Source organism: Centruroides vittatus, unplaced genomic scaffold (assembly GCF_030686945.1).
Source record: "Centruroides vittatus isolate TY-2023 unplaced genomic scaffold, ASM3068694v2 contig_986, whole genome shotgun sequence".
Classification (NCBI taxonomy): domain Eukaryota; kingdom Metazoa; phylum Arthropoda; class Arachnida; order Scorpiones; family Buthidae; genus Centruroides; species Centruroides vittatus.
In genome coordinates, this window is record NW_027122655.1 from 108,590 (window position 1) to 122,436 (window position 13,847).

A 13,847-nucleotide genomic window follows, 5' to 3' on the forward strand; every position below is an offset into this window, starting at 1 on the left:
TTTCATGATACTTAAAACTGGTTTGTCTCATCTACTCATATAGTTTTTTGATTTATAGTTTTAAGTCTCATATTTGAATCTGCATATATATAAAAATATTAAATTTTATTTACTTGGATTGAACCACTTAAAGCACAGTTTCTTCTAGTAGATTGATTGTTTATTTTGTATTAGTACAACTGCCATACTTAACCAATGTTTCATTCTGTAGCTTCAACATGTTACAACATTAATAAAAACAAATGTTGTGGTTATTTCTTTCTTTTTTTTTTTTTTTTTTATTCCTTCATTATTGGATAATGCAATGCATTGTAAATTATAAAAATTATTGTGGTTATGACTAAAATGTAGTCATTACATTATTAAAATTTGATTTTACTTCACAGTAAATATCTGTAAAAAAATTTTTATTCTTATTAGAATGAAATACATCCTAAGAAAAGTATAGGTCTGTTTTTATGAGATATGTCAAAGAGTACAAGAATATTTCATTTATATTAAAAAGAAAGAATTTCTTTAAAAACCTTAATGGCTGCTGCTTTAGTGATAACAGAGGAAAAGTATGGCAATAGGCCAAAAAATGACCCCCTCCCAAGATTTTTACATTTTTGGACTCTGGACACCTTGAAACATTGAGAGATGCAAAAAGATTTAGTTTCTTTCTGTATGTATGGATGTTAGTGTGTGTGGGGAACAATTTTGTTCACCCTCTGAAGCTTAATAACTTTTGTGCTTTTGTCAAAAATTTCTGAAATTTTGCAAGTAGGTTTGATTATTAGGGGGGATTTTGATGCTATCAAATTTCAGTGGTTAAAGGTTGAGGGGTGGGGAGATAATGGGGGTATCTTCCAGTATGGTTGAACTTAATGACAATTTTACTCATTATTAGTATTTATAATTTTTTAATAAAACCTCTCTCTACCCTGAAAATTAAACTTTTGCCATTTTATAATAATTAAAAATATAAAAAATTTTCAATAAAATATGATAACAGATGGTGCCACCAAAATGTTAAATGTTGGCAGAGAAGTTGAGCAACTCGTTTCTGGTTTATTTTTTAATAGCTATATTGGAATGTGACAAAAATATTTTATTTATGTATATCTGGATACAGATATATAAAAACAGGATGGTCTGTCAGACCAGTTATTTAAAATTCTATTAATTAGGATGCTTCAAATTTTGTTATCAGTAGATTAGTCCAACTCACTATAATTTATTTTGAAGTATAGTAAAAACTTTTTTTTTACAAAAACTATAATATTATTTTAATGGATTTTGAATAATTATTGAATGGAAGTATTTATAGCAACATATTTAAATTTCCAGTTTTATTGTCTTAGGAAAAATCTATTAGAACATAAGTTGAATTTAAAAAATACAGAATATTTATATTATATAAAATAATAGCCTTTAAAATTTGTTTATAATAAAATTATAGTTTAGAATTAATGATGATTAAGTTCTTAATTGAAATTTTCAGAAAGAGGGAGGAAAGAATGAGAAAAGTCACAGAAACACGACAAAAACTAGAGCTGGAGAAAGATCAAAAGAGGAATATCGAAATTTCAAAAGAAGAGAGGTCTGCAAAGAAAGAAGCAAGATTAAAACAAAAACAAAGAGAAACAATTAAGAAAAAACAATTAATGTAAATAAAAGTTTGTTAAATTAACATTTATTCTTGATGTTTTTCTTAATATTAGAAAAATGATAAGATTTAATATAGTATCAATATTATAGTAAAAAAAGTTTTCTTGTTTAATATTACACACACAAATGTTGATTTTGTTTGTTTAGTTTTTTAAATTTTTTAAATTTCTAATTTACATTTTAAAGAATAATTGTGTAAAAATATTTTTAAAGTGATGATGTAAATATAAAATGAAAATTCTATTCATTATTTTAATTTTTTTTTTTTTTTTAATATGAAATATAGCAGAAAACAAAAGCAAGAAGAAGTTAAAGAAAGAAAGAAAAAAGAAGAAGAAAATCGACTGCAAAAACTTAAAGAACAGGTTGGTTTGTTTGTTTAAAATAAAAGTTTAGGTTTACTCTTGTTCTAGGTTTAACTTTTAAAATTTCTGTTACAAAATGTCTATTCGAATTTCTAGTATAAAAATCAGAATTTAAAATTTTTTAAATGGGTATAATTTTTAAAAAGTAGTTTACAAAATATTTAAATTAATTTCCAAATACTCTTTACTTTTTATTTAAAACTCTATGAGAGTTTTAAATAAAAAGTAATGTGAAGTCCCTAAAATCGAGTCAAAATTACGATTAATTATAAAATTCCTAAGCTTGGAAGTTTCGGAGGTCAAATCAGACCAAGAGGGCATGTTGGTGATGTAGACCAGACAGGAAGAAAATTACTTACTTATTTTGAAACAAATGCAATGTGATGATAAACAGCAAAAGGGAATGTCAACCGAGAGAGGGGGAGCTTTGTCAAGGTGCTTGTGAACAAGTGTCGGGTCTAAACAATCGAGAAAAGGGGGGTTAATGACCAAAAAGGACATCTGTTAAGTCATGTACGCCTGAATCCGATAAGGGTAAAACAGCTGCAGAAACATCTGGCAAATCAGTTAAGTTCAAAACGTTGGAGAAGAAGTAAAATATGAGCACCAACTTCAGAGCTCCTCCAACACCTCTCAGATCTTTCCCATGACTCGAATTAATCTCAGTTTTGCCGGGAAACAGGAGAATGGCCAATCGGGGTCAGGGATTGGGACACAGGATCGATCAAGGGGAAAATCATATAAAATTCCCAAAAACAAAGACAAACAGAGTTCTCCACCTGTTAAGAAGTGTGTGTCAGAATGTCAATCTGTTGCCTGTACACCAGCATTCCACCTCCGACTCTGCGGACTCTTCTCCTTCAAAGCCCTGGGCCACCACAAGTGTCACACTTTGTCCGATGTCTGATGTTCCATGTTTATTGTCCTATTGATATGTAAGTTAAATTAGAAGTCAAAATAAATGGCTTTTGTAAGACACTTATCATCATTGTCTCTGCTGCCACCACCCACATACAATCAGTCCCTAGGCTTTTCCTGACGCACAATTAACTTATTGCCCCTAAAAGTCAGCAAGTTACAGTAAAATCATTATTTTTAAAGCACTGAGTCGGTTTTGAATTCTTTGTGGCTTTTGTATGAAAAAATAAAGTTGTAAGACACATTTCATATATATATTTATATATTGTTAAACATATATAACTGATTATTATTGATTCAAAACACATAACAGAACATGAATTAATGAACTTTTACTGCAATTAGTTGATCAAATGGATATTCATGCATAACCTCGTTCGATAGTAATTGACTGTAAGTGTGTAATTTGTATGTATTAGTTATGAGTTATTTCTTATAAAGTATTTAAGAATTGATAATTTTTCTTAATTGTTAATACATTTAATTTTTATGTTGTTCAAAAAGATAAATTTATTATTAAAGGAATTTATAAAATTAATAAATTACATAAATATTCAAATGAAAAATAAAAAATTATTGATAGTTACATATTATTATTTGTAATGATATAATCAATTTGAAATATACATATTGCTTTGGATCCATTTTTACTTTAATATTCTTAGATTTCATCTGGATAAACTATTGAATGTATCATAAAATAATTTAGTAGAACTAATATATAACTAAGAAATAATTGATAAATAAGAGTGATATTAAAACATTATACTCATCTTAATCAGTTACAGTAGCATTCTTATTAACCAAGGTTCTGCATTATCCAAGGTAAATTTTGGAAAAGTATTTTGTCAATAAAGGTAATTTTGTCTTTATTGACAAATACAATTTGCTTTGTGAACCTTGTGCAGACAATGTGCTGTATTCGAAAGGAATGCACGTGTGAGATTTTGACCTCCCCCCTGTTTTTCATTTCCACTTTCCTCCTGATTTGCTTTTAGTTAATTAGGGAAAGCAAGATCGTGTTAATTAAGTACCAATCATTGGCCACCGGAAAGGTCAAATGGGGAGAAGTAAATGGAAAGGAAAACCCCGCTTTCCTTCTTTTTTTCTCTCCCTCTTCACCTCCTCAAACACTCGTGACACTAATAAATAACCTAGCCATACCCATCAACAATCTATAGAATGTTGGGACTTATTTGAAACCACAGTCCAAACATACAATTATTAATGATGGAGAACTATCAAATTGAATAAATTTATGAGGTAAGGAGAGTTGTAACACCGAGGGAAAGTATCAACAATCCAACCAAACCATCTGATTCGTGACATCCCGCATCAGCCAGACCCGGACACAGAACTATTAAATCAAAAATCACATGATAATTTTCTCACACTAAAAATGTATAAAAGGGGTTTGCACCTGATCATCGAGGTGAGCACCGAAACCCACCAACCCCTACTGGATATGGTTCATGTCCTCTGCCTCGACCACAATCTCTACACTTCACTGCCCGGAGAGACCTATCGAGATATCGTGTTTATTGACTTCATGTAAACTCTCTCTCTCTCGAGTGAAGTAGGTTAGTCACACTAGGGAATTAATTCCCCATTGTTCTATTTGTCTCGGTTCTTGTCAACCAATTACCACTCTTTTTTTCCCCCCTTCTTCTTCTAGTTGTAATCACCTTTTTGTTTTTATTAAACTTTTTCTGTCAGTTTAAATAGTTGATTACTCATGTATCGACAACCTCACTAACCCGGTTCCCATTCACCTAAATTCATAGCATCCACTGACACCGTGAGCGGTCATCACCTGACTGTTGCCAGGAAAAGGGGCAGAGTTTGACTCTCTAATTCCCCCATTTCCTCACACGCCATTTTTTTCATCTAATCAAAATGGATAACAGTTTGGTAACAGTTTTCTAATTGGATAAATTAGAAACATAAGAAATTTAAGATTCAGATATTTTGGATTATTTCAAATATATTTAAAATAGTTTATATAATTTTGATTATATACATTAATTATATTTTAGCAAAAGTTAGATTAAAATTTGTATGCACCATTTATTTAAAAAATAATAATACTAATACTTGTCTGAAATTTTTAATTAAGTTAAATTTTTACATTTTATTATTAGACACCAACCAAATCTACTCTTTTACAAAAAGCAATACATAACAGTTATCAGACAAAAGAAGTAGAAGGGAAAGCAGATAATGAGCAGTTGTCTGAGCAGGACACTTGTACTGTTTTAAATGAAACATACAATAAAAATGAAAAGGATCCAGAAAGGTAATTACATTTATGTAAGAACTCTAACATAATTCTGGTTTGTCATTTCATTACAAATTTATTAATGATTGGAAGTTTTCCCTATCTAATATATTATGCTAAGTTGAATAATGGAGGTTATGTTTTAAAAAAATTCCAAAGAATAATAATACAGTAGAGCATCAATTATCCGACTCAATTGGGGTTTTTTCATACTTTTTGGATAATCGAAAAGTATGAAAAAATACATTATTAGGATAGTATATTAGTATATTGCTATTAACCTTCTTCGCATTGAATTTTCATCAATGTTAAGCCTAACAAATTTTTTTTACAATAATAATCATTGCTATTGCATCATTAAAAATTATTTCTTTATTTTGCACAAAATAAATACAAAAATAAAGAAAATAGAAAAATTTAGCCTCGTTTAAATACTGGCCTTCTTTCATGGTCAAGCCAGTGTTGCCAGCTAAAACATGCAAAAATTTAACAAAAATAATATTAAAGTAGCCAAGACATAGCCAAATATTGTAGCGCCACATCACTAGCAGACAATTGAATTTGCTGACTAGAACGCAGTCAGTTAACTGATGTGACAGTTGATCGGGGGTCAGATAATCGATGCTCTACTGTATGTTCATATTGACAAAAATGTACTTTAGTTGATGAAGTATTCACCATAGTACAAAAGGTTTGTTGTGAGGTGTATAATTTGTCAGATAATGAACTTTTTCATCATTGCAAACATTTCTTTTATTGCTTTTTTGGAATTTTTTTAAATAAAAAAAAAACTGACAAAACCCTTTCCAGGTTTTTATGAGATTTGTTATTTTTATTATTATGAAGGTTACATTATTGTTGCAGTTCAAAATGACTATAGTGTTAAATGTATAAAACTATACTAATATATAATATAATAAATAACTGTACTATTCAGTCTCTTCTGTTATGTTATAATCAGACAAGAAAATGCCAAGTGAACATTAGTAATAATTGTTTTTATGATACAACTCTCACAATAATAATAAATTTACATTTATGTTGAAGCATTATATTTTTCATCTATATACAGTGGAACCTGGATAACTTGAAGTTGCATTTACTTGGTCGTTTTCTTTCCCCACTCATCTAGCATAACATTAAATCAAACTGGTTAACACAAAGTCCAAATTTTTCCCCCAACCGATTTGAGTTGACTAGGTTCCACTTATTTAAACTTGTTAGTAACATTTGATTTCATTCAAGATTTTTAATAGAATTTATATAATTACTAGCTTGTATCTTTTGATCAAAATATTTGCAAAATTTGTTTGAATTTGTCTTGACCCAGAATTAATATTTTGGATGAAGACAATTGTTTGAACATTTTAAATCTGAAAAATGCTTGTTGTTGAATAACACTTTTGAATTTAACTTTCGTGTAATTTTATAGTATATAAAGTTTACATGAAATGATTAGATCATCACATCAAAATATTATTCATTAAAACAAGAAATAATTACTGTCTATTTCTTGTTTTAATGGATGATATTTTTGGGGTAGACAGTAGTAATTTTTTGTTTTAATAAATAAAGTTTACTATGAAATTATATAAAACTACAGACTGCTATACAAAAATAGTTAATTGAATTTTTAAAAAAAAAATCTATATTTGCTACAACATGAATGATTTTTAGCAAAGTAGAATAAAAATACATGTGTGTATATTTTAATTCAGTTATGAAATGACACCAGTTAGAAGTCATGCAGTGAATGATTCCAGTGATCCTGACAATTATGATATTGCTGACTTAAAATCAGATGATGAAACTGATGACGAAGGAGCTCCGAGAAAAAAGATACCAAATTGGGCTCAAGGTAAAGTTTAGAAATATTGAATTTTTTCACATGTAAATTCATTTTGTTTTTAAATTAAAAGACTTTATTAATGAATGTTTCTTCTTCAAATGTATTTTATGCTCATCACTTAACTCCTTGGGACTCCGGCGAATTAAATACTTTTTAATTTTAATGTAGTTAAACATAAAAACGAAAAAAAAATTATAGAAATGTGTTAATTTTGAAGAAAAAGCTTCAAAGTATAATTTCCTTTGTCTCGCCTTAGCGCGAAACTTGACACCGATGTGTCATTGTTTACACAGCTGGATGACCTTGAGAACAGCTGGTGTCGTCTTTCGCGGGACATTCTCATGAAACTCTCGGGAGGAGAAGGGTAAAAAGTAGGGTGAATACTAGATGGCGGTATATTTCTAAATATTTTTTTAAAATTACGATTTTAATTGAAATTTCCGACCCCCCCGACTTAATTAAACGTATATATAATAAAATCTATTAATTAAAAAAATTAAAAAACTATTGGATGCTGTTTTTGACATCAGAAAATAGCTTTAAATAACTTTACCGAAGTAAAATCGACGCACTAGAACTTTAGAAAGATGAATAAAGTTTTATAAAAAAATCCCATAAAAAAACCATTAAGCGTTAATTGCGTGTCATTAAAGGTTAATTAAACTCGCAATAAAATTTTTTCGCGCGGGTAAAAATTTTTCAAAAAATTTGGAGACTTAGAAAACATCCGAAAAATCAAAAAAAAAAAAATTTTTTTTAGGGGTCCTAAAGGACCCCATTTTTTGTAACGCTATAAAGACTTGCCTGATGATATCTCGTGCTTCAAATGTATTTTATGCTCATCACTTAATAAAATAGATTTCTGTGCATGTATAATGACATTTTTATTCAAATTAAAATGCTGTTATCACCACTGAACTGATTGAAACTTATAAATAAAATGAATGCAACAAATGATAAGTTTTGTAAAATTTGAGAGAATGAAAATGACAAAAAGAATATTGTTACATGGTTGACTTAGAATTGATGTTTTAGCGAAAAGTAGATATTGTTTACTTAAATTTCTGTAGATGTTAAAATCTGATTAAAACATTTTCAACTAATAAATATTAAAATATTTTCAGAGATTTTTTTAATCAAAAAAAAAAGTGAAATAACTTTTTAAATCTAATGTATTGTTTCTGTATAGCTAAACATTAATTCTTATGTGAAATCATTTTATATTTTTAAGAATTAATGTAGTAAATGCACAGAGAAATTGTTTTTTGTCCTTATTATTTGGTTTAAATTTTTATTACATTTGTAATGGCTAAATTTAAGGACTTGTCATGCCATTCTTTTAGAAAATGTTCAAGTAGAGAACAAGAGACAAATATTTCTTATGGTGTATTTAGCTACTTATTACAAAATAATGTTTACTCTGTAAGTTGCCGATGTATGGGGGCAATTAGTTAATTGCGCGTCAGGAAAGACCCAGGGACCGATCGTACGTGGGTGGTGGTGGCAGAGGCAAAGATGACAAGTGTCTTACAATAACCATTTATTTTAACATCAAAGCAAACTTACAAAGAACAATTTGAGTTGCAATCTAGATCGTCTGCGGCAGAAGGAGCTCTGGATGACAGCGATCGGGGAGTGCTGTCAGAGTCGTCGTTGAAGCCCCGGGGCAATCAGGTAGAAGAGTCTGAGGGGTCGGTGAAGGAGTAGTTGGCGGTTTGGAGTCCCGTCGTTCACTTCCTGGTAGAAAGTTCCATTGTCTCCCCTTTTCGACCTTGATTCGGGGGTTTTTATACAATTTTCCCTCAAACCTTCCCCTCTTGATTGGTCTTGATTGATCTTCCCCCTTTTTCCTTTTCTCGATTGGTCAGTCTACTGTTTCTAAGCAAGACGAAAACCAAGTTTGGCCGGGGACAGCGCTCGAACGTTGACAGCTACTCACATAATTTACACTGTTTGCCCCCTCTCGTGGACATCTGGCTGAACCGATCAGCCAAACGTTCTGTGGCCGCGCCCCCCTTTTGAGACGGTCCCGGGCTCACGTAATCTAACAGGTGTCCTTGACCATAAGTCTCTCTTTTTTCTCCCCTTTTCTGTTGATTGTTTACATCCCGACTCTTGTATACGAACACCGCTACATCCCCTTCGTCGTTTATTACCGCGTTGTGTTTGCTTTAGAAGAAATGTTTTACATCGGTCAGGTTTGTAGCCCGACACGTGTTCTCGCTCCGATTGACCTTCCGAAATTTTCCGATGTAGCATTCTTGTAAACAATCGAATTCCCGGCGCGATTTTAGGATCTTCACAACTCTAATTATTTAATATGACAGATCACTCTGTCTTTAATAAAAGAAACCCTTCTAACCTTTTTTACCCGGTGTGGTTCTATTTACAGATTAGCAAACGTTTTCACAGCCCCTCCTGGGCTCTTCTTCAGGCTTCGTCGAATAGGCCGTTAACATTCGAAAATATTCAATTTAAATTTCTTTCCGGAATATTATCACGTGCGGCAGCTGGATATTTGTACTGCGCATGCTCGATGCTCCTCTCCTTTAAACGCTGTTTTCTAGGACAACCTGCCATGCGCTCGATAGGATCATTTCGTCCTTATGATTAACGCAGGTGTTACGTAATCCAGCCTTAAATATCTCTATGGCTTCTAGCCATTTCAATTGCTGTGGGTTATAGCTGGGTATAATGATTTTTGCCGCATGCAGGTCCGCCGTTATCTCCTCTTCCGACGCGTACGTCGCCAGGGCCGTGGTGTATCTACCGTGGTGTATGTCTGACTCGTGCTCCTTTAATCTCACTTTTAACGCACGTTTCGTGGAACCAATGTATGTTAATTGTCTATCGCACCTGTGATCTTCTAGTGGTATCATATATACTCCCGGAAGCCTGTCGGGGTTTGGTGGGTCTTTACTGTTGCTTAATATTCTGAAGAGAGTCTGACATCTTCTGTACACGATGTTAATTCCTTGACGGTTGGCCACGGTTTTGTAAATGGATTTCAGCACTGGATTGTATGTGATAGGTATCCTTTCATTTTCCTCCTGTGTGATATTCAATGGTTGTGCTGTTTGCTTATTTTCCTTTTGGGAGTTCTCATGTCTTCTAGACAACTTTTCAATGAGCGTTTTGCTGTATCCATGGCTTATAGCAATATTTTGGATATGATTGAGCTCCGTTTCGAGCGCTTTTTTTGTAGAGGAGTGCGTATGAGCCCTTCTCACTAATGCTCGGAAGGCAGCTATTTTGTATTGAAAAGGATCATATGAATTTCTAGGAATATATGTGTGGAACGTGCTAGGCTTTCGGTATACTGATGTAAGTATATTAGCTCCTTCAAAGTTGATATCAATATCCAAGAAGTGCACCCTCGATGAGTCGTGCTGCTCCACCTCTAATGTTAGCCCGTACGGATTACTGTTTATGGCTTCGAGGAATAATTTTATGTCCGGTTCTACTTTCCAAAATATAATAATGTCATCTATGTAACGTTTGTACAACAAGATGCTGGGCAAGAATCGCGGTAGGATATTGTTTTCCAATCTCCTAATTACCATTTCGCACAAATCACCCGAGAGCGGGCTGCCCATCGGGACTCCTTTGCCTTGCATGTACGTGATCCCTTTAAATTGGAAAAGAGAGCCGTAACATAACAAATGGGCTAGTTCGAGAATATGTTGGTGCATTGTGTTGTCCTCAACTATCGAAAACAGAAAGTCCCTTAGTTCGCAAAAACATGGTGGTAGTTCTATCGACGGAAACAACGATCTGAAGTCTAAGACCGTAGCATAAGCTGGTTTTGCTATCTTCTTCAATTTTTCTATAAGTTCTGCTGGGTTGGTTATATTGAACTGGTATCCTTCCAGGTGCGGGATGAGCAAGTTATGAGTAAAAGATTCTAAGATACGTGTGGGGGCCTTAGTCTTGTCCACCACTGGTCTCAGTTGCTGTGCTTTTTTGTGTGTTTTTGCAAATGCAAATAACCGCGGTATTTCTGGAGCATCAACTATTATATTTCCCATTTTCATTCTCTTGGCCAGGCTTGTGTTCGCAAAACGTTTGACCCGCGATTGTAATTTATCTATATAAACCCCTTGCACTTCCGTACATCGAGTCATGCTAATGTATTCTTCTAAGCCTTTTTCATACGTATCCCGCTTCATCAGTACTAACAGTTTATCCTTGTCGGCTCTAGCCATAGTGATGTTGTTGCGTTTTATCCATTTAAATGGGATCACGTACATGCAAGGCAAAGGAGTCCCGATGGGCAGCCCGCTCTCGGGTGATTTGTGCGAAATGGTAATTAGGAGATTGGAAAACAATATCCTACCGCGATTCTTGCCCAGCATCTTGTTGTACAAACGTTACATAGATGACATTATTATATTTTGGAAAGTAGAACCGGACATAAAATTATTCCTCGAAGCCATAAACAGTAATCCGTACGGGCTAACATTAGAGGTGGAGCAGCACGACTCATCGAGGGTGCACTTCTTGGATATTGATATCAACTTTGAAGGAGCTAATATACTTACATCAGTATACCGAAAGCCTAGCACGTTCCACACATATATTCCTAGAAATTCATATGATCCTTTTCAATACAAAATAGCTGCCTTCCGAGCATTAGTGAGAAGGGCTCATACGCACTCCTCTACAAAAAAAGCGCTCGAAACGGAGCTCAATCATATCCAAAATATTGCTATAAGCCATGGATACAGCAAAACGCTCATTGAAAAGTTGTCTAGAAGACATGAGAACTCCCAAAAGGAAAATAAGCAAACAGCACAACCATTGAATATCACACAGGAGGAAAATGAAAGGATACCTATCACATACAATCCAGTGCTGAAATCCATTTACAAAACCGTGGCCAACCGTCAAGGAATTAACATCGTGTACAGAAGATGTCAGACTCTCTTCAGAATATTAAGCAACAGTAAAGACCCACCAAACCCCGACAGGCTTCCGGGAGTATATATGATACCACTAGAAGATCACAGGTGCGATAGACAATTAACATACATTGGTTCCACGAAACGTGCGTTAAAAGTGAGATTAAAGGAGCACGAGTCAGACATACACCACGGTAGATACACCACGGCCCTGGCGACGTACGCGTCGGAAGAGGAGATAACGGCGGACCTGCATGCGGCAAAAATCATTATACCCAGCTATAACCCACAGCAATTGAAATGGCTAGAAGCCATAGAGATATTTAAGGCTGGATTACGTAACACCTGCGTTAATCATAAGGACGAAATGATCCTATCGAGCGCATGGCAGGTTGTCCTAGAAAACAGCGTTTAAAGGAGAGGAGCATCGAGCATGCGCAGTACAAATATCCAGCTGCCGCACGTGATAATATTCCGGAAAGAAATTTAAATTGAATATTTTCGAATGTTAACGGCCTATTCGACGAAGCCTGAAGAAGAGCCCAGGAGGGGCTGTGAAAACGTTTGCTAATCTGTAAATAGAACCACACCGGGTAAAAAAGGTTAGAAGGGTTTCTTTTATTATTACAAGTTCCGGTGAATAGAGAGATTATACACTCTGTCTTTATTAGATACAGTGAAAAAAATTTTAAGTTACAACTTTTCAAATTTTATAAAATTTAATATACTATTTCTATACTTTAATTCCATATTTACAAATAATTCCCACTACAATTTATTTTATTTTTTATGGTTAATTGTTTTTGAAACTGTGTGCTATTACTGATCAATATCTTTTGTTTATAGGTATGCAACTTCGTGCATCTCTACTACAGCAACACTGTAATCCTCCTGATCTGTATGCTCTGTTTGGAGATATCGATTTTCCTGATCTTATGAAGATATTTCCGATAAAACGAGAATATTTTCAGAAAAGAACTAGTTCTGCAGTGTGGCTTTCCCACAGCTTTACAATGTCTTGAATGCATAAATGCAAATAAAATGTATCCATGTATTTCATTTCCATTTACTTCATGATTTTTAAGTAAAATTATTAGTTTTTTTACAATATACTGTATATTATTTCATAATTATGATTTGAAATGAAGACCATAATCACTTATTTAGAAATTAAAATAGAAGTAACAAATATAATCCATACGTGCTTCTTTTTTACAAAAATTTTTAATAACTGTTTTGTGAATTTTGGTCATAGAAAAGTTTAATCTGCAGATTTTTGGGTTTATGTTTTTCTAAGTGTAGTGTCATATTTTTTGCATTGACTTTTTCAGTATATTTAATTGAGAAATTGTTTAATGTGGCATTATCTACATACACTTTAATATTTAAATAAAGTTCACTGAAATCTTGAAAAAATTATTTTCAAAGATTGATTTATCTTATTTTATAATATGTAAAAGTCAGGCTCTTCTAATGCAATACTTTGCTATCAAACTAAATATTTATTTTGAAAATTAACTGATGTATATTACTATGTTCTTTGTATGGTGTGATTTATTTTTTTTCTAATGTAGGGTAGGTATTTATGTGAATAAATATAATTTTGTGATATATTCTAAATAGTCTGAAAGGTTGCCAATTGTACAACCTTTATATATATTGTCTTCATATTTTTCAATCATCCCAAATAAAATTTACTTAAATAATAATAATAGTTTTATATATATACATTTCTATAATTTATATGTAAACAATAGATAAATTTGAAAAAATAAATGGACTAAATAATAATCAAATAAATGATGGTCTGGAATTTATTCAAAGGTTTTAAAATTTGAAAAACTGAATTACAGTAAGACCCCACTTAACTCGGAATTTAGCAGATT

The 13,847-nt window shown here is 32.5% G+C and overlaps 1 protein-coding gene across 1 annotated transcript in view; it reads left to right on the plus strand.

The window, feature by feature from the left end:
• Positions 1-13,071, plus strand: part of LOC136986024 (inner centromere protein-like) — a 39,765-nt gene extending 26,694 nt beyond the window's left edge. The window contains exons 5-9 of the mRNA XM_067283474.1: positions 1,484-1,648; positions 1,937-2,015; positions 5,075-5,229; positions 6,930-7,069; positions 12,808-13,071. Coding sequence (XP_067139575.1) covers positions 1,484-1,648; positions 1,937-2,015; positions 5,075-5,229; positions 6,930-7,069; positions 12,808-12,983 — 715 coding nt within the window. The 3' untranslated portion in view covers positions 12,984-13,071. The remainder of the gene's footprint in view (positions 1-1,483; positions 1,649-1,936; positions 2,016-5,074; positions 5,230-6,929; positions 7,070-12,807) is intronic.
• Positions 13,072-13,847: the final 776 nt, after the last annotated feature.